The sequence below is a fragment of the Peromyscus maniculatus genome, chromosome 8 (genome assembly GCF_049852395.1).
Source record: "Peromyscus maniculatus bairdii isolate BWxNUB_F1_BW_parent chromosome 8, HU_Pman_BW_mat_3.1, whole genome shotgun sequence".
NCBI classification, from domain to species: Eukaryota; Metazoa; Chordata; class Mammalia; order Rodentia; family Cricetidae; genus Peromyscus; species Peromyscus maniculatus.
In genome coordinates, this window is record NC_134859.1 from 87,210,991 (window position 1) to 87,231,926 (window position 20,936).

The 20,936-nt window shown below is 55.7% G+C and overlaps 2 protein-coding genes across 3 annotated transcripts; both read right to left on the reverse strand.

Moving 5' to 3' along the window:
• Positions 1 to 6,826: 6,826 nt before the first annotated feature.
• Positions 6,827 to 11,909, reverse strand: LOC121820818 (keratin, type I cytoskeletal 17). 2 transcript variants are annotated; one of them, XM_076543376.1, is made up of 9 exons: positions 11,556 to 11,774; positions 11,404 to 11,514; positions 10,334 to 10,416; positions 9,822 to 9,978; positions 9,020 to 9,181; positions 8,340 to 8,465; positions 8,029 to 8,249; positions 7,922 to 7,944; positions 6,827 to 7,080 (listed from the first exon to the last, which is right to left on the reverse strand). In XM_076543376.1, exons 1-9 carry the CDS (start codon positions 11,628 to 11,630, stop codon positions 6,986 to 6,988), a joined length of 1,053 nt encoding a protein of 350 aa, XP_076399491.1. In that variant the 5' UTR covers positions 11,631 to 11,774; the 3' UTR covers positions 6,827 to 6,985. The 2 variants fall into 2 exon arrangements, with proteins under 2 accessions (XP_076399491.1, XP_006992932.1); XM_006992870.4 differs by having other exon boundaries at positions 11,404 to 11,909.
• Positions 11,910 to 13,711: 1,802 nt separating this feature from the next.
• LOC121820819 (keratin, type I cytoskeletal 42) lies at positions 13,712 to 20,315 on the reverse strand. Its single transcript, XM_006992871.3, has 8 exons — positions 19,851 to 20,315; positions 17,805 to 17,887; positions 17,541 to 17,697; positions 16,287 to 16,448; positions 15,617 to 15,742; positions 15,154 to 15,374; positions 14,120 to 14,169; positions 13,712 to 13,991 (listed from the first exon to the last, which is right to left on the reverse strand). The coding sequence occupies exons 1-8, from the start codon at positions 20,313 to 20,315 to the stop codon at positions 13,894 to 13,896; spliced, it is 1,362 nt and encodes a 453-aa protein (XP_006992933.2). The 3' UTR covers positions 13,712 to 13,893.
• Positions 20,316 to 20,936: the final 621 nt, after the last annotated feature.

Here is a 20,936-nt window from a genome sequence, read left to right on the forward strand (position 1 = left end):
GGTGGACTCTCCCCTCCGTGTGCTGGCTCAGAGTTCCCACCCAGTTCTGGGGGTGTGGGGCCGAGAGAAAAACACACAAATCAGAGCTAGTACTGACTCAGGCTGTGTGGCCAGGAATCGGGCTTCTGTTCCTGGAGCCTGAGGGGACGGCAACAGTGAGGCCTCCATGCAGGCTGTTTTGAGGCAGCTGCGTCCTCAGGCAGTGAGTCAACCTCTCAAGCTTCCCTGCCCTACAGTGAGAACCTCAGGTGTCAGGAGCCCCATTGATACACTCCCAGACTGTCTTGGGATGCTGTCGTGGGATTCCACGTGCCATGCTGGGAGAGCCGGGTTGCTCGCTGTGGACCCTGAAGTCCTTCACCTCCCCTCTCTGTGCCAGCTTTCCCTCCACAAGGACAAGTCTGGCCTGGGTAGCTGCAGTCCTTTCTAGTTCTAAAAATCAAAGGATTCCTCTCCCGTGGCACCTAATTTGGATCTGGAGGCTGCCTGTGAGACACCAAGATGTCCACAGTGGCGTACACCATGGCAACCATACCCTATACAGCCACACATTCACCCTGCCTCTCACTCACTGCCCAGTACAGGAGGATCTTGTCACCCCTCTGAACCTGCAGAACACGACCGTCACGAAGAAGCATGCCTGGAGGACCCTACCCCGGTGGCCAGCCTCTTCAACCTTCTTTGCAGCCTAGCTGCCTTTGGAATCCACCTCCAGATCCTGGCCCCTAACGTAAGACACTGCACCTAGAGAGCATTCACTCCCAGCTCACAGCTCTTCCATGCCACCTCCTGCCCTCACCTGCTCAGGGCCTCTCCTGTGGTCTGTAGTGGACTGCAGTAGGGGGGAATTCCATCCTGCTCCCAATTCTGTTTGTCTGCCCCTGCCTCTGCCTCCTCCACTGCACCCTACCATGGACCTCAGAGTCCCCATGTGGAAACCATCTTGCCCAGGAGCTACCCAGCAGCTTTCTGGTGGCCACAGTTCCAGGCTGGGCTTGGTGGCTTTGTTCATCCAGTGTGCACAGGGTTGTCTCGTTCCTTGTACTGCTCAGGGGTACTGTCACACTTGTTACACAGTTCCCAGAGGCAGGCCAGAGGTGGCTGTCATTCCCACCACTAATCTGCAGATGAAGGTGTGAGAACACAGGGAAACTCAGGGGGCTCCCAGAGCGTCAGCCCCTGCAGACTCTCCACCATCGAGGGTCTCTCTCTCTCTCTCTCTCTCTCTCTCTCTCTCTCTCTCTCTCTCTCAGCACCTCTCGGTTCACATCTTTTTCTCGATCCTTGAATGAACCTTGTAGGTGAGGAGGACTAGGGAAGAAGAAGAAAGAGGTGGGAGTCAACCATTGCCACTCGGCTATAGCCACCAAGTCAGACAGGCTCCCATGAGCCGTTCAGGCAGGGGGCAAGTAAGTCCAATTCTCACCTGCCTCCCCACAACGCTTAGTAGGAGTTCTGGCCATGGTGGGCATAGCCTTAGCCTGAAAGGAAGGATGGAGTCTGGACCCAAAGACAGTCTTCCGGATACCACGGGCAATGCCCATGGCACTGGACTCTGCTCTTGCCCTGTCATCCTTCTCTCGGAGTGACAGGAGCCCGAAGAGTCTTGCCTGAGGCTGAGTTCAGCGAGGGCAGGGAATTTGGGTTTTCACTACAACTCATTGTAGACTGTTGGCCACCCAACCAGAGGCTAAAATACTCAGTGGAGGTCTCCCATCGTCTCTGGTCTGTAGTAGTCTCCAGTCTTGGGCTTCAGGATGGGAAGAATTCAAATGGGATGCATCAGTAGATCAAGCAGTAACGATTTTAATTAGAGCAAGCAAGGAAGAAAGAACACGCTCTTCAGACAAGAGGAGGCTGAGCCGAGCGGCAGCGGCCTCCACACTGGCAGGCATGGGGCTTATATTTTCTCCTCCACCCTGTCACTTGCCGTGTGCCTCTCTCTCCCAGGGTGCACATTTCTAGAAAGGGGGTGTGCTTTTCTTAGAAGCCCACTTTTCTAGAATTCAATCTACGTATAATATATAAGAATACACTTAAAGGGTTTAAGCACCCCTAAAGTTGACTGGGGTGAAGAGGAGCAGACTACATCATGTGATCTCCTGGAAGCTAACTCTTGGAGTTGCCTTAATATAATCTGACTGGCAGGGCCCACTGTCACCCATTACATCTGTTTTGGGGGGGGGCCTGAGCTGGCCCATCTGGATTCAACAGCCACCATTACCTTTACACCCTCTTTTAAGGCCTGGGGCTGGCCCACCCATGTTCCTTCTCTTCTCTCTTTGGGAAGCCTGCTTAGTCAGACCCTCCCGGAGTGAACTTCCTACCCAATGAGAACAAAGCTGAAGTTCATGTTTGGAGGGACAGACCTGGAAGAGGGAACCCCAGACTGCTCACCCAAGCCCAAATTTTGGCAAAAGGATCTCAACATCTTGGGGGAACCAGTCTGTTGATGTCTGGATGGGCCTGGAATTCAGGTCCAACCACAGACCCATCTCCCTTAAGATGGGAAATGGGCATCATGATCAGCAAAGGCCACCAAACCCCAACTACAGAAGGTGAAATGTTTGCCCAAGGTTTAACAGCATGAAAGGAAACAGAGACTTGAACCCAAGCTAAGGTTCATACCAACTCTCTCTCTCTCTTTCTCTCTATCCTCTCTCTCTGTGTGTCTCTATCTGTCTGTCTGTCTGTCTGTCTGTCTGTCTCTCTCTCTCTCTCTCTCTCTCACACACACACACACACACACACACACACACACACACACACACACACACAGCACTCTTGTGGTATAAAGTCCTGTGATGCTTGACTCTCAGGCCATACTGACCACAGGAGATATTTGGAGAAGTGAGACTCCCTGGGATCCAACTATAAAGGAAGAGGTTGTCCTGTTGCTCCTGACCCTCTGAAGGGTCTTGGCAGGGCAAGGTTGTGACTGGGCCTCAGGCGGTCAGAGATAGCAGAGGAGTGAGGGATACTTCCTCTGTGCTAGTGATGCATATTAATCCCAAAGTTGCCAGTACCTGGACCATTAAGCTACAGGTAATAGTCGCCGAGTCCAGTAAAGCTGGCACCCCTCCAGGCAATGAACTCCTCCTCCAGTTCTGCCTTTTCCCCCACCCCTTCTCAGGTATGAAGTCATATCACACTTGAATTAGCCAGGAAATATCACTGGCCAATGCCACACCTCAACTCACAAGCGGTTCCCAAACCCAACAGATCATCAGACTCTCTACACAGACTCCTTGCCTGCGCCAACCCCTGCTTCAACATTGCCCAGGACAAGCCTGGTCTTGGGGCTCTTTTACAAGCTCCCCAAGGGATTCCCAGGCTGGAGAAAGAGGAGACAGCTCTGGGAGCTGGGAGGTGAGGGGGTCTGGGGAGCCTGATATGACAGAGGGGCAGTTGCAGAGCCCCCAGCCCCTGGTGGACACATGGTGAGCCACAACAGAGCAGCCTGGAGTCAGGGCAAGCTGCTCAATCTCCGGGAGCCTCAGTTTCCTGCTCTGGGATGTGAGGATAACACTGCTGTCTCCCAGGCATGTTAGAGCAGAGATGAAATAAAGCAAGCACCTGGTAGACTACTAAGCACCGCTGCAGTTATTCAATAAGGTCTACAAAGCACCCACTGTGTGCCAGGCACTGACTCGATGAACCAGAAGAGAGGCCCTCCAAATGTACAGGCTGGTGGGAAAACTTGGTAAGGACAGCTCTAGTGCTGTGTGTTTGGATCTTGGTGTTACACAATCATGGAAGGAGACAGAGCAAGGTCCTCAGGGATGAACCAATGTCCATTCCTGCTTCTGTGACCAGTCCTGGGTCCGAAGGAATCTACATGGGTCAGGCCCTTCCTACTCCCTCTCCCTCCTGCATGGATGACGTCTGCTGCTGCCAAAGGCTCTCACACCAGTCACGAACAAGGAGTCCTTGAGGGAGCCTAAGGCTCTGTCTAGATGGGATGTGGGCGAGGGGCAGAACCACCTTGGTTCTTGGTTCTCTCAACTCCTCATGAGACCCACACTGCATGAGGGTCGAGTGTCTTGTCATGCCCGCCCCTGTGCCCCGTTCAGCAGCGTTCAGGGAAAAGCTCCTTTGAAGTCTCTTGAGTCCCTGCAGACCAGACACTGTCCCTTCTTCCCCTTGACTGAGTGCAGAACCAGGCACAGGCTGTTGTGTGACCAGTACTGCTCACCACATCCATCTCTCTGCAGAAACCTAGCAGGAGTTGGCGTGGTGGAAGAAGAGTACGGGGGGGGGGGGGGGGGGGGGGGCTGCCTACCGATGACATGGGACTGTGTCTATCACAGGAAGGGAGAGCTGGGGCAGTCACATGCCTGTAGCTTCCACCAGAATGATGGGATTTGGAGATGTGGGCAGACTGGGTCTGGATAAACAGTGAACCCTCCACAGCGTCTCGCCACTCAGTCCCCGGTCCAGGCTCCAGCACTCACCCCCAGCAGCCTGGACTTGTCTGAGATGCCCAGGGACAAAGCCATGAAAGTCCTTTACACAGCCCCCTAGTGAGCCACTCAGTGTGGCCGTCTGACCTCATGATGTAGGCACAGCTGTTCCATGGGAGTCCCCCATGGAACACACCACCTGCTCACTCAGGGGAGGACCACGGTCCAGGACTGTCTCCTGTCCTCCCCACACTGACTCCTCCTCATACCAGTAAGAGCGAATCCCCAGAAGGGGAAAAGCCCTTCCTGCTTCATAGCTGAGGGAAGGTAGGAGGTGGAGCCATGCCCTCTTCCCAGAACAGAGTAGGGTCCACTCCCGCCCTCACCTTGTCCTTTCCTGATATGTCAGGCTTCGGGAGACCAGCTGAGTCACGGCTTGTCAGAGCCTCAGTGTCTCTATCCACACAATGGGGCACCTCTCCCCACATTCTCCCTGCTTCCTGGGACGGTGACTCAGGTAAATGAGCTCACTCTCCAGAGTAAACCATCCTGGCCCAGGCTGGTTCTTCTGGTTAGGGCTGGATGTGCATCAGGGGCTGGGGGAATGTGCTTCTCTACTGCCCCCATCCAAGCTATACCTACTGCCAGGCAGCTGAGAAGCGCCAGCTTGATGGCACAGAGCCTGGGCAGCTTTGAGTCTCCTGGATGCTGCTGCAGCCCGAAGAGGAAACTCGGGCTCCCACGCCTGCCTCAGCACCACTTTCTGATCTCTGTGTCATGCTGTGCCCTCCAAGGTCTAGGAAGGGTCTGTGACCTCCAAAGTCCTCACCCTCCAGCAGCTGGGGCTCTTGCCACTGTCCACAGCTGTCCATGCCAGCCTCCTCTGACCCCAAGCTCCCACCACATCAGGGACTCTGACCCCTCCAGTGCCTTTGTCCTTAGCTTCTACTCTCTCCGCCTGGCACCGGGAGAGAGAAGGTATCTCTGGGTGCTGGTCCCAGATTCCCCCCTCCCAAATCCCTGTAGTGAATTTAGGCAAGGAACCCTATTTTAATGTGTTCTGCTCCCCCCTCCCGAGTCCTTGAAGAAAATCAGGAAAGCAGCTGCCTTGTTCAGTGGCTTCCAGGCTTTACTCAAAAGAAGATGACTAGGTACCAAGGATGTCCCTGACTCTGCTGCTCACAGCTGCCACCAGAATGAATCTGGTCTGGCACTCAGGGGGCCCTAGGTACAGGTGTGGCAGGAACTGCCCCACCTCTGTTTCCCCAGGATTCCGCCTTCCTCCATCACCTTCACTCCAGGAGTGGGATCAAGCCTACCGACCACCAGGGAGAGGGTCAATGCTCCCTGCCATGGCCCTCCATGGGGCCCCAGCTCACCCCTATCCTTAGCTGACTGCTCAACCCATGAGGAGACATTAAAACAAAGAGTTCGCCGGGCGGTGGTGGCGCACGCCTTTAATCCCAGCACTTGGGAGGCAGAGGCAGGCGGATCTCTGTGAGTTCGAGGCCAGCCTGGGCTACCAAGTGAGTTCCAGGAAAGGCGCAAAGCTACACAGAGAAATCCAGTCTCGAAAAACCAAAAAAAAAAAAGATTTGCCGGGCGTGGTGGCGCACGCCTTTAATCCCAGCACTCGGGAGGCAGAGCCAGGCGGATCTTTGTGAGTTCGAGGCCAGCCTGGGCTACCAAGTGAGCTCCAGGAAAGGCGCAAAGCTACACAGAGAAACCCTGTCTCGAAAAAACCAAAAAAAAAAAAAAAACAAAGAGTTCATTCTTCCTCCTGTGCCTGCTAGGAACCTGCCTTTTCCAAGAAGCAGAGGCCTCCCACACATCACCAAAATAAGGCCATGAAAGCTCCTCTTGTGGGTTCATGAGACTCCTGCAGGAACCTGAACCCTTAACCCACCTACTCTACTCACATGGGTAGGTGTGCCTCTCCCCATCCTGGCCCACCTCCTCTCTCAGGGAAGGAGCCGGGGATTGGATGAGTCATCCCTGGGGAATCGGGCTCCCGCACCTGATATCTTCCGGTCCATTTGTGGGTGAGACACGAGACTGCTCAGAAGGGAGGGACTATGTGACTGCCCGAGGTCATGGACTGCATACGGGACAAGAGAAGGCTACCTGGGGCCTCGCATGATGCACGAACTCTATTCCAAGGCTGGCTTGGTCTGAACCATCCATCCCACCAAGGGGAGATGACTTCAGGAGATGCAAAGTAGGCTCAGCTCTCTTTACCTAGTCTAAGCTGACCAATGACCTTTATCTGCAAGAATAATGATGGGTATCCACAGATTGCTTCTGTACCCTACACACACACACACACACACACACACACACACACACACACACACACACACACACCAGTCCACCCAGTGTCACCATGGTCATTTCAGTGTTCAGAACAAAGGACACAGTTCACACCAGATCAACAGGCTTTAATGGCACCAAGCAAGGGAATGCCAAGAAGAGGCTGAAGCAGGAGACTGATGCTGGAGAAGGCTACAGGCTACCAAGCAGAGAGGGATGCTGCCTCTCTCTGGCTAGCCTCAAAGGAGCTGGCCAGAAGGAGCTGAGAGTCCTTAGCGGGTGGTCTGGTGGACCTGCTCCCGGGATGAGATGACCTTGCCATCCTGGACCTCTTCCACAATGGTGCGCACCTGGCGGGTGGTCACGGCTACAAAAGAAGCAGACACTCGGGCCGTGGGCAAGTGAAGAGGCTACTTTCAGCCCTCAGTCCCCTGCGTGGAAGCCAATGGCCTACCCCAGATACTGCAGGGTCTCTGTTCCCTTCTCAACTACACACTGTGCATACACCCCTTCTGGCTTCATTTGCCTCCTTTCCACCCCACACTCTGCTGGGATCTCCGGGTGAGCCGTGGTCACTCAGACAGGCTATTTGATTCTGACCCACTTTGTCCTTCAAGAGAGTGGCTATGTACTCAGTACGCTGAGTGCTGCATAAAATGAGTCCTACATCCACCCCTTTGTAGTCGCCAGGGCTTGAACTATGATCCCATCTCCTCCACCACAAATGGAGATGCCCAAGACAAAACCCAGGTGCTCATCATCTCTGTTCCACTAGAAGCCTCAGACTGAAGATGATATCCCTCCCCCCTCCTCACACCCCCTGGAGACTGAGATCTGGAGGCCAGGGACAATAGCTCTACCTCCCACCAGGCTCAAGTCCCCAGAGACAAAACTGCTCTGGCCCACCTATAGGGTATCAGAAACAAAGAAGTTCTCCCCACCAGATGACATCTACTCATCACACATTGGTTACACTGTCTCCAGGGTAACCAATCCTCTCTCCATGCCCTCCTCAGACCAGTCTTTCTCCTTTGATCTTTCCTCTGAGCATCAGTTCTGAGCCCTAGCAGGTTCGTTCCTCTTAGACCTACTGAGGATTCGCCATCATTCCCTGAAACTCCTTAGGGACCCTGGCTCAGCAATGCGTTAGTGGCTTTCCTGCCCCCATGCATCCCCCTACCCCAGCCTTCAGTCACCAAGATCCTTACGTTCTTTTGGCTTGTACGACAGGCTGAAAAAAAAAATGGAGAGATTAGATGAAGTCTGAGAGTCCCTTCCTCATCCCTAAGGCCCTAACCCCTCGGCCTCTACTCACTGGGCGTCCTCTCCCTCCAGCAGGCGACGGTAGGTGGCAATCTCCTGCTCCAGCCGGGTCTTCACGTCCAGCAGGATCTTGTACTCCTGGTTCTGCTGCTCCATCTCACAGCGCAGCTGAGCCAGCTGCTCCTCCACGCTGCCGATCAGCCCCTGGATCTGAGACAGCTGCACGCAGTAGCGGTTCTCTGTCTCGGCCAGGCTGCCCTCCAGGGATGCTTTCTGCAAGAAAGCAGGAGATGGTCAGTGAGATTGGCAGAGCTGCCTCCCAGGGGCTGGACCCATCCCGGCGCATAGCAGCAGCATCCTTACCATGCTGAGCTGGGACTGCAGCTCAATCTCCAGGGCCTGCATGGTGCGTCGGAGCTCAGAGATCTCGCTCTTGCCGCTCTGCACCAGCTCGCTGTTGGTGGCCACCTCGCGGTTCAGCTCCTCCGTCTACAGACAGGACACAGGAATCAGTGTATAAGCCTGGACCATTCCCCAAATCAGATGCTTCATGTCCCCCCACATGCTCAGCCCAGAGGCCAGACAGGCACTTGGATCTATTCACAAGCCACCCCTCAGTGGCTGTGACTACCTTCCTGACCCCACCCCAGGCCTGTATCAGTCTTGTCCCCAAGCTCCCCACTTCCCAACCCCTGAAACATGCTCACTGAAACATTGTGGTTAATCTCTACAAGTAGGAGGCAACAGAACAAGACATTTAAGAGCCAGCCAGGACATGTAGCCCAGCTCCTGGTACTGATCTCTGGCTTCTTAAGTGAAGGTGGAAATTCCCAAGGTCTTTACCCTTCTCCCTTGATTCCACGAGGCACCTCCCACTCATCCCCCAGATGACTGACGATTAGATTACACCAGCTCTGTTGATGCAACGCACTCCTGACTCTGTAGAGTCTGCAGAGTCGGACCAGGGTAGGGCATCCCTAAGATGGCATGCTGCTGTTGGGGCTCAGGCCCCTGCTGCCTGTCTGGACGGCAACAGCTCTCACCTTGCTGAAGAACCAGTCTTCCGCATCCTTCCGGTTCTTCTCCGCCATCTTCTCGTACTGATCACGCATCTCTGACAGGATGCGGCTCAGATCCACACCAGGAGCTGCATCCATCTCCACATTGATTTCACCGCCAACCTGGCCTCTCAGAGAGTTCATCTCCTATGAAAGGAGGGGATGAAGGTGTGGTCCGCTGGGCCAGTGTTGGTCCCATATTCCCAAGCCTTCCTAGCCCACATCTAGATCTGACCCCCTTCTCCAGGACCTTTTGATCTGCCCAGCCTCTTCCCTCTGACCCTCCTATGGATGTGTGTGTGTATGTGTGTGTGTGTGTGTGTGTGTGTGTGTGTGTGTGTGTGTGTGTGTGTGTGTGTATTCATTCTGCATGGACTCTACCCCTACCATCAGACTGTGCCTCCCCCATTAGACTAAGAGCTCTCCAGGGACCTCTGATTCTAGATCTTTGCCCCCCAAAACTTTCCTTCCAGTCTCCAAATGCCTGTGTGGAGCCCAGGTTCAAAAGTTGGAACTAACACAAGCATTTGAGCATCTCCCTCCTCTACTGTCATTGTGAGCAAGGCAAGGACAGGAGAGAAGGCCTCTACGAGGCCTGGGAGGTCCCTAAGGTGCTGGGATGCACAGAAGCCCTGGACCACAGGAACCAGGGCTCAACAGAAACGGCAACCCTACAGGATGACTACACCCAACAAGACCTCTCTCCCACGCCCTCAACTGCAACCCAGCCCCAGGGCTCTGCCACCCACTCCTCGTCTGCTCTGACCTGCTGACCCTGCCCCCTCACCTCCTCGTGGTTCTTCTTCAGGTAGGCCAGCTCCTCCTTGAGATTCTCGATCTGCATCTCCAAGTCTGCTCTGGCCAGGGTCAGCTCATCCAGCACACGGCGCAGGCCATTGATGTCAGCCTCCACGCTCATGCGCAGGGCCTGCTCCGTCTCAAACCTGCAGTGAGAGAGAACCAGAGACTTCCAGCCAGGCTACTCTAACACACTGGTCCTTGCGTTATCCCTGCCTCCCCTGTGCCCAGAGCTGGAAGGACATATGAGGGAGAATCAGAGAGTGAAATGGAAGTCAGTTGCAACCCTGAGGGACCACCACAAGGCCAGACCCCCATGCCCATGGGCTTCCTGACTGCTCCTCTCCCAACCCTCTTCAGAAGTTGCTGTCTTTGCTCATCCAACTAAAAGGTCAGCTCCCAGCTCCCAGGACCTCTCACTTCTGTCTTCTGGGAAGTCAAGATGAGGAAAGGCACCCCAGATTCCCCCCCTCAGCTTCTAACCCTCAAATTGGGACTCACTTGGTGCGGAAGTCATCAGCTGCCAGACGGGCATTGTCAATCTGAAGCAGGATGCTGGCATTATCCACAGTGGCCACAAGGATCTGGAAAGATGGCGAACCATTGGGTCATTGAGTTTAGGGGAGCTCAACCCAGGCCCATGTTCTGAGCCAGGCTTCCTGACTGGAGGCCCAGATTCACTGCCTTCAGAGAAAACCCTTCTTCCTGCCAGACACTGCCTACGCAGTGTTGCCCTTGTTGGCAGAGGTGGGCAAATGGGAGTCCAATGAGCTGAAACCTGACCCTAGTGCTTGCCTGCTCACGCAGACCCTCCTCACATGCCAGTCTCAGCCTGAGACCTGAAGAGGCCTCGGGCTGGGAGGGGGACAGAGCGAGAGAATGTCAGGATAGCCTCAGGACAAAAGCTGCCCCTGAACCCCAGAAAGCATGGAGAGGCTGTGAGGAACCCCCTATTTTCCTATACCCCAGAAGGCATCACTGTGAGTCTCCCTAAAAAGGTGCCTAGAGGAGCCCTAGCCCGTGGTAATTCTACACCGGAAATCACTAGCCCTGGTAAATCTGGGCTCTGGTCCTCAGCCCTACCTTGGAGATTGGTGAGCCACCACTTGAGGGACAAAGAGAACACAGGAAAGCCAAGGAAGCCAGGAAAGAAAAATCCCCTAAAACATCTCCCATGAGAGTCTCGCGCCCCACCCCCCTCCTGCTTCCTCTCTTGGGATTGCTACGGAGCATGCTCTCAGACCCCACCATCGAAAACCCTCCTCCCTGGGACACTCACAAATCCAGCTCCACTCTGTGGAACCAATCCTCCACCTGTGCCCTCGTGGCCTAGACATCATTGACACGAGGCCTCAGGACTGCCCAGGGAGGAAAGAGACACTCCAAAGGGGCCCCGTGATGCCAGCTTGTTCCCAGCCCAGCCAGTTGCCCCCACAAAGGGAGGTTGTGGGTCACACAAGCTCCTAGAAGCCAAACCAGAGCCTGGCTGCCCTGTGGCAGCCCCCATGGACCCCAGGCCTTGATGAGGGCAGGAGGTGGGTGGTTTAGGACCCTCCTGCCCGCATCCCTACCTTGTTCTTCAGATCCTCGATGGTGTGGTAGTAGGAGCTGTAGTCACGGGCCGGCCCTGGGGCCTGCTTCTGGTACCAGTCTCGGATCTTCACCTCCAGCTCCGTGTTGGCCTCCTCCAGGGCACGCACCTTGTCCAGGTAGGAGGCCAGGCGGTCGTTGAGGTTCTGCATGGTGGCCTTCTCGCCTCCGGCCAGAAGCCCATCAACACCCCCGAAGCTGCCTCCATAGCCGCTGCCAGTACCAAAGCTGTAGCAGCTGGAGTAGCTATTGCTCCCGAGGGCACTGGCCAGGCCACTAGCTGACCCCAGCCTGCAGGAGCCGGCACCCAGGCTGCCAGACAGTCGGCAGGAGGTGCGGGATGAACCGCCCCCGAGGCCGGAGGAGCCCTTGATGGAGCTGGAGGAAGTGAACTGGCGGATGGTGGTGGTCATGGTGGCAGCGGGCAGCGGATGTGGAGCTGGAGGGCTTGGGAGGAAGAGAGGCGCCAAGGTGCGTGCTGCGCTGGGGCTCGCCCGCTTCCTTTATAGGGCAGCCAGTGGGCGTAGCGATTACAACAGCTTCTCTGCTGTTTCCATTCCCCTGGGTTTTCATCACCACTGGCCACCCGCCAGCTCCCAGGTGGCGGCTACGGGCCCCCTCCCCTCCCACCGCCGGGGCTCTGCCTCATTTCACCAAGCCCTGTGCTGGGTGTCATGATCGAGTGTGTGTGTCTGTCTCTGGTCTCAGGCCTGTCACCTGTGATTCAGGCAGGCCCTCCAGCTACGCTTTCCCATGACCTAATACGGACAAGAGGAGCTGGCGACGTCACCTCCACTCAGCCCTCCCAGGCAGCTGCCACCCCAGCTTGATGGGAAAAATGAAGTGGGGAGTTAGGCAGCCCCACACACACCTAAGGTGGATTCCCTTCTCCACATGCCACCCCACACATGTGAAAAGCCTGGAGCTGGGAACTGGGGATGGGTCAGGAAGACTGGTTACCCATCCTGACTTGAGATCTGGGTTTAAACCCACCATGCCCCCACCACACAACACAGAAACTACCTCAAGACTCCAGTTGCCAACCCAGGCAGGAAACCGGAGCTTAGCAAGGAATGCAGCATCCAAACAGGCCCAGCTCACTCAAGAAGTGGGCTGGCCTCCTGCTCTTCGCTTAACTCCAGCACCCCCAACACCCCTCTAAGCAACCCCAACATCCAGGGACACATCCTGGGATGAGCACCCCCCCCCCCGCCCCCGGCCAGTTTTCTGAATCGGTTCCCATCCCTGGGTCCCCTAGGAAGCTTAGACTTCTCTTCCAGACCTTTCCTGTCTTCCTTCATCATACAGTACAACTTCCAGGACCAGGTGGGTGGAATAGAGGTCAGCTAAAAGCTCAGGAGGAAGCAGAGCAATGTATGGGAAGGATGCCTTATTAAAGGAAATCTGTGGAACCATGAAGAGCTTGTCCCCTTCCATATTCCTTACCCTCTTCTCTATCCTGAGAGATCTCAGAGGAGGATGGGACAACTCAGGCCCCAGCCAGGAGAAAAACTAAAAGATCTTCCTTCGAAATACTCTTACCCCACCCTACCCCTGCCGGGTTCCCCACGACGAAAACCACAACATGGTTCCCGAGGGTGGGCCACAGGACCCACACCATGGCTCCATCTAGCCCCACCTACTATCCTAAGCCCAGCCCTAGGTCCTAGGGTCCTGGGAGGCCTGCTGGGCGGAATGTGGTCGTGTTTCAGACTGCCGATGGGTTCCTCCTCCCAGACAGGTCTAGACAGCCCCCATCAGCAGCTGGGAGAGATTTCCCCAGTGGCCCAGGAGCTGCCAAGCCACCAAAGCAAACAGGATGCCCCCCACACTCACACAGCAAGGCTGCCCCACCCCACACACACCCCCAGGGAGCCAGGTAGAGCCGGTCTGGCTTCTTGGGCTGTCTCTGAGACTGCCAGGCTGCCACCCCCTCATCCGTCAAGGCCCTCGACCACTCTGGGAAAGTCACCTTTCCCAGCCAGACCCCTGAACCTTTGTTTTAATGCAGGTGTCCTCTAACAGGTGTGGTACCCAGAAAGTCTGCAGGCCCTCCCAGGGACCAGCCCCGGAGACAGCCCCAGAGGCAGATTCTTAGAAACAGGATGCTCCATACCTCCACCCTCAATCCTTCCTCCTCCTCCCCTCTTGACTTCCAAGGCACCCCAGGCCTGGATGGAGTGGGCAGAGCAAGTAGGTATGCGACAAGTGATACCAGACGCTTAGTATCCCCAGCCCCTCAGCCCACGCTGCTCGAGCTGATGACGGGACAAATGAGGAGTTCAAGACCAGGCTTCTTCATGGCTTTATTAGCAACTCCTGCGGTAAACCCAAGGGGCCCCTCTGTAAAGGACAGCACAAAGCAGATGCAGAAGATAATGGATAGCTCACGGGAGCTCAGGCATGGCAGTAGATGCAGGGAGCTGCAGCCTCAGCCCCTGAGGCTGGGCTGTCACGTGCAGAAAGGGTCCTCAGTGGGTGGAGCGGTGCACCTGCTCTCGGGAGGAGACCACCTTGCCATCCTGGACTTCTTCCACGATGGTGCGCACCTGGCGGCTGGTCACCATGGCTGGAGATGGCAGGGATTGAGGGGGCACAGGGAGCCTCAGGCAGAAGCCCCTACCAAATCTGCCACCTGGCCTCTAGCACCCTTAATCTCCCCTAGCGTCCCATACACAAGACAGGATAGACTCTTACCTTCTCTGGAAGGTTGGGAGGCCAAGGATGAGGAGTATTGAGTAGCCAGGCTGCGGGGAGAGGAGACCCGTCAGCCCAGAGGTATCACAAGCCAGCAGGGCCCTGGGAACACTGCTGGGAAGGATCAGCAGCTGGGGAGGCCCCGAAAGCGTGAGAGGGATCCCACAAATTGGGAAATCACGGCTAGGAGTTCACAGAGAACAACACAAACCTAGGATCAAATGCCATAGGCTCCTCAAAGCAGGAGGGAGAAAAGAAGTCGCCCAGGGCATGTTGTGGCTATATTGTGGCTACTAAACCAGGGTTTACAAGGAGACGCTGCACAAGTGGATTTTCCATATCCTGAAGGGCCCAATAAGACTCCGTTTAAAGCAGGAGAGTGACTAGACTGTAGATAAAGTTGACCATTATTGGGAAACAAACGTGTATGACTAAGCCTGTAGACCCCAGGACACTCTTGGCTTCCCATGGAGACTTTGATCAACATTTCCAGCTCCAAATCAAGGTGTCACTTGCCCTGTACCTCACCTCATCCTGGCTAATGATGTCACCAACCACAGCCTACCAGTCATCCAAACCAGAAACCCGGGGTCATTGCTTCTGACCCCTCAGCATTTATTGAGTAAAAACTCTGAGCCATGCTCACACACACACACTCGGGCATCCTATCCTGCTGTCTACACAGCCCCCACCCCTAGCTCTCGAGACTCTTGTCAGCTGGCCAGACACCCTGTCCTAGCCTCCTGATGTCTCCCCTCTTCCACCCAAGCCCATGTCTTCCTCTATAGCCAACGCAAATATTCCCAAAGATCTGGGCAACCGTTCTTCTGCTCAGCGTCACTCCGTGGCTCCCCATGGCCCACAAGACCTGGCCCACATGCTGTCTGTGGACACTTGATGACAATCCTCACGGTCAGGACCGCTCCTTTTCTGTTTCGCCCCTGCATACCTCCGCATTCACATCTAACTGTTGACATTCCTGGGACAAAGCAGTGTCCGGCCCAGCCTGGTAGGTGCCTAGACCCCCCACTCACTGGGCGTCCTCTCCTTCCAGCAGGCGGCGGTAAGTGGCGATCTCCTGCTCCAGCCGGGTCTTCACGTCCAGCAGCACCTGGTACTCATGGTTCTGCCTTTCCATGTCACAGCGTAGCTCACACAGCTGCTGTTCCACACTGCTAATGAGACCCTGCAGCTGTGCCAGCTGTGCCCCATAGCGTGCCTCTGTCTCTGCCAGGCTGTTCTCCAGTGATGCTTTCTGTGGCCCAAGGGACAGATAGACAGTGAGACAAGAGCTGGGCCCTTCCCCCACTGACACCCAGAGAGCGGTCCCACCTGGGTGGCTTATATGTGTTTCCAAGACAGTTGGGCAGTAACTAGGGCCAGAGGAGCCCATGGGATGGGCCGAACAGATTGTTTCTGGTCCTCCCAGTGGGGGTTCTATGTGGCAAGGCTCAGCAGAAGTGACAGGAACCAGACAGGACAGGGATGGTGGCCCACCATGCTGAGCTGGGACTGCAGCTCAATCTCCAGGCTCTGGACAGAACGGCGGAGCTCCGTGATCTCCGTCCGGCTGCTCTGCAGGGCCTCCGTGTTAGTGGCCACCTCACGGTTCAGCTCCTCCGTCTGGAAGGCAGGGTGAGCATGGGGGCTAAAGTAGGCTTTCAGAGGGGACAGAGGACAGAGGCTGTCCCTCAGCCCTATCCTCCCAGAGCTCCCCCTCCCTGGCCTCAGAGGAGGAGCCCCTCTGTGCCCCCAAGGAACGAGTGCAGTAGATCTAGCCCCTGCAAAGGACCCTGCTGAACCACAACACCTCAAAGCAGGCACTGGAGATGATTGATGTGCTAGTGACTGTCCTCACAACCCACAGATGTTCATTCAGTAGGTGTTTATCCCAGGCTTGACCTACATATCCAAGCACACACATGCAGCAAACACCTGTGGTGGGTGGAGCCCGAGCCAGGTTGGGTGGTCTGGATCGGTTCCCCAGGCCACAGCCGTACAGGAAGAGCCTCGTGTGTCTGGGCTTCTCCCGGGCCTCACATTTACTTTAAAGCCTGAGCACTGGTCCGAGTGGTTTCCAAAGAGTCTGAGAGTGACCCAGGCCATGCTGACAGGTAGCATGTGCAGCCGCCACACGTGAGCACACCTGCCCCACACGGCCACCCACCTTGGTGAAGAACCAGTCCTCGGCATCCTTCCGGTTCTTCTCCGCCATCTTCTCATACTGGTCTCGCATCTCATTCAGGATGCGGCTCAGGTCCACACCCGGGGCCGCATCCATCTCCACGCTGACGTCCCCGCCCACCTGGCCACGAAGGGCATTCATTTCCTGGGCAGAAAGGACAGCAGGAGATCACCCAAAGCCACCCTTGGAAGAGATCCTGGTCCTCAGGGAAACAAGGAGACAGCCAGGCCAGCAACTCCCCTGGAAAGCTGCAGACAGAGGACTCGCCTCGTACTCAGAGGGCTGTGGATTCCATCGGTCTCCCCCCATACATGATGGCACAAGGGTGCCTACAGCCTACTCTTCAGTTTGTGTGAAATAAGAGAAAGATAGTTCTCGGGTGAGGGGAAGGGAAGAGAAGGCAACCTCACCCTACTCCCTGACCCCTGGCCTTGTCGCTTAGCCATCAACCCTACAGCATGAGCAAGGGGTTGGCCAGCCTATGGCGGCATCTGTCCAAGCCAGACCCTGTTAAGCAACGCTGGTCTGGTGGAAAGAAGCAATTTTGCACTTGGCCTCAAAGTTAAGGGAAGCCCTTTCCAGGTGCCCTGCACTTGGGAATCAGGCTCCCCCAGCCCAGGACAGGCCGTGTTGAGGTGGGAAGGAAGCCACCAAGGCAGGACTAGGTGGCTGCTTGAGTCCAAGTCGGGTCTTAGACTTCCAGCCTTGAACTGCGCTCTGGGGACAGATAACTCAGAAGTCTCCAGCAAAAGGAGTCAGGGTGTGGGGAGTAGCAGAGTTGTGGGGTCAGACCTACAGGTGGGTGGGTACAAATCAGACAGGCACAAGGTCAAGTCACTGTGGTGCTGGACCTGTCTGGAACCCTCTCTGAGGCTCCATCTCTATGGTGCCAAAGGAGGAGAGCAAGAGCCTCTCTCTACCTGCCATGTTGTCAACAACTGCAGTAAATCAGTTTTAATGCTGGGTAAACGTGCCTTGTTATAATTAATTATAATAATTAGCACTGTGTGTTAGCCTGATTCACTCATTAGTGAGTTAACTGTCCCCGCAGTCAGCCACGCCTGCAGGGATAAGCGGAAAAAGTCTCTTTGGAGGAATGGCTCGTTGAGGGTCAGCACCAGGCTAGGAACCCACTGGTGATGAGGACTGGACCTAGTACACAGAGAAGGACCATCAGAAGTTCTGTGGCCCCAGCTCCACAGCCAGCTTCTCCAATGTCTCCAAAGCTGGCCTCACCTCCTCATGGTTCTTCTTCATGTAGGCCAGCTCCTCCTTCAGGCTCTCAATCTGCATCTCCAGGTCGGCTCTGGACAGGGTCAGCTCATCCAGCACCCTGCGCAGGCCATTGATGTCGGCCTCCACGCTCATACGTAGGTTCAGCTCTGTCTCATACCTGCAGGGTTGAAGGTTGGGGGCATGATCCACACACCATGTTTGTGCTGTGCACAGAGCAGGAACCCACCACCAGCTCCCCGGGACAGCCGGGAGGCACAGACTCACTTGGTACGGAAGTCATCGGCCGCCAGGCGAGCATTGTCGATCTGCAGCACGATGCTGGCGTTGTCAATTGTGGCTGCCAGGATCTGGAGGTCATGGGGAGCTCCGTGAGCAAGCACCCACCACAGAGCCTCAGGAGGCTCCGCTGTACCCTACTTGCACACCGCCTTGCATAGGAAGGGCAATGAGGGTCCCCGTCTTTGAACACCCAGCTGTGGTTTCAGGAGCTACCAAACCCTCCGAGTTCTCACCGAGTGGTGGGACATGAGAAACAGGCATCCATCTGTCATCGTGGGGTCTAAGATGCCTGGGCCTTATCCCAAACTAATTCACTTCCAGGCTCAGCCCTACCTGCTCCAGAAAACCCTGTCAACCCCCCTCCCCCATCTCCCTCACAGCACTTCTCTATCTCCGAGACAACCTTGTACATTTTTTATTAGATTTTTTTCCCCCACTACACTCAGAGCAGCCTGGGAACAAGGCCATACCTGTCTGGTTCTCTTTGGACTCCCCAGGCCCGGGCACAGTGCCTGACCCAGAGTCAGCCCCCAGGGTATATTTGTCTAATTAATTATGTGACTAATTAATTGATTGATGAGGTTATGACCGGCCCCTCCTCAAAGCAAGGACAGAGCCCAAGAAGATACAGGAAGTTCATTTATTATTACTGCTGTTGTCGATATTGTTGGAAATGCCCAAGGCTGGTCCCAAGTAAGAGTCATGGGGTTGGGGAAGAGAAAAGTACAGAAAAAACTCACCTGGTGACAGGAGCTAGGTGGAGACTGTCATAGTTTAAGGCTGACCCAGGAAGAAGATGTCCTATCGGAACCATCCTGTCTAGGGCCACCTCAGCCCCCTCCAAGACCCCACTCCAGACTCTTAAGTCCCATGCAGTGCCCTGGCCAGGCTGAGCCTACGGGTCAGGTCGATTCCCTTCTTCTGCCCCACCACTTGTATACCCAGGAAGCCTAACCAGAACATTCAGAGTAGGATTTGGAAATAGGGAGGGGGGAGGGGGCTCTGCTCGGAGGATGAGGTGCTGGCTAACCCCAAAACACAGAACACTGACTCACCAGGACTCCCCTGGGTTCCCCGCTGCCCCAACAAAGCCTGGTATCTGATCTGGCACATCCAGGAGCTCTGTTTCCAAGGGAGATTACATGAATCCCCTGCCAGGTGGAGGACCCGGGCAGGAGCAGACAAAGGCCCTCACTGGGCTGCTGTAGGGCTGGCTTTCTACCCCAGAGCCTGGATTGGCCTCACAGCTGCCTGGGATCAGACTGGGGCCAGCCTGTCTCTCGGCGACCCTCAATCCCTGCCTTTCACTAGGACCCTCCCAGAGTATGTTTGTGTTAAGACCTGAGCAGCCACATTTACAGAATGCCAAAGTCATTGTGAGGAGAAGAGATGAGGTCCACTTCAGTCAGGCTAGCTTCCAGTCTGAGTTGAAAAACAGACCCCAAAATAGCCACCAGAGAGGGAGAGAGACCCACAACTAAGGCAGCTTGAGAACACCCAGACCCTGAAGTCAGCATGAGAAACAGGGCATAGACTGAACATGGGAAGTGTTGAAGGAACACCAAGATTCTGGAGCAGAAGACAAGCCATCCGTCAAGGAGGGCTGCCTGGAGAAGGGTGAGGCTGCAGAAGAATAGCTCCAGAGGAAAGATGGTACCTAGCCTCGTGTCTCAGCATCCATACCAGACGGCACCCACCTCCCAGACCCCTTCTCGGGCTATTCTCTATAGCTGCAATGCCCGCAGCTGCCTTCAGTGTCCTGAAGCTGCCCCATCCTTCCTCCATCACCCACCCCAGATAAACTCCCTGGGAAGAGAAGAGTTCTCCTCCATCCCCTTGGAGAGTTCCCAAAGAATGCACAGCCCAGGATTAGCCTACAGGCTCAGGGTTATTCCCAGAGGTGTGAGAAAGGGAGAGATGAATGGCCCAAGGATGGAGGTCTATGGTGGAGAGGATGTCTTCTGCTGTGGGGATGGAGTGAGTCTGATCAGGACCTTGGGCAGACAGCAGAAGGTAGGTAGGGGATCCCACCTTGTTCCGCAGGTCCTCTATGGTCTTGAAGTAAGGGCTGTAGTCACGAGCGGGTCCAGGGCCCTGCTTCTTGTACCAGTCACGGATCTTCACCTCCAGGTCAGTGTTGGCCTCCTCCAGGGCATGCACCCGGTCCAGGTAGGTGGCCAGCCTGTCATTGAGGTTCTGCATGGTCTCCTTCTCATTGCCCCCTAGAAGGGCATCGGACACACCAAAACTAGAGCCGAAGCCCCCGCCCAGGCTGCAGGAGTAGCCGCCACCATAGCCACTTCCCAAGCCTGCCGAGAAGCGGGAGGATGTGACCGACATATTGCCACAGCTGCCACCTCCCAAGAGGCTGGGAGCCCGGCAGGCACCCCCAACACGGACAGAGGACATCCGGGAGAACGCGCCGCCGCCAGGAGCACAAAGGCCCTTCATGGAGCTGGAGGTTGAAAATTGGCGGATGCTGGTAGTGGAAGCCATGGTATCTGCAGGTCAGGTAACAGGGTCTGGAGTGGATGGAGACCGTGGGCTACCCTTTATAGCCAGGCTGAAGGAAGACTGTGCCCCTGGTCCTTGAAGTCCAAGCCAAAACCCCAACCTTGTAATTTGCCTCTGTTCCAGCCAGCCACCCAGGGCCTGAGGCTTGGGCTTGACCTGTGTAACACATCCCCGTGTCCTGAGGCCCCTTCCTGTGTCTGTCCAGCCTGGGCATCGGTGACCTCTTAGTGGTCCATTGTTCTGTTTCAGAACAATGATGGTATTAGAGCTGTAGCCCCGAGGCAGGGTGATCCTCCATCCTCAACCTCAATTAGGCAGCTGAGCTCATTCCTTGGGGGGAGGTGGGGAGTCCAAAGAATCTAGCCCAGGAGCAGGGGAGGGCATCAAACAAGGCTCCACAGGCCCGGGAGCCAGGGAGCTGATCTGGCCCCCCACCTGGCATTCCAGGATCTCAGGGAGAAAGACGTGGATAGTCACTCCTGGGACTGGACTATCTGGTACAGATAGTCCTGGGAGGGCCCCTCGGTCTAAGTGGGGGGAGCCCCCAGCTGTCTTGAAACTATTCCAAGCCTTCAAGGTAAGATACAGCCTCAGCCTTAGGGA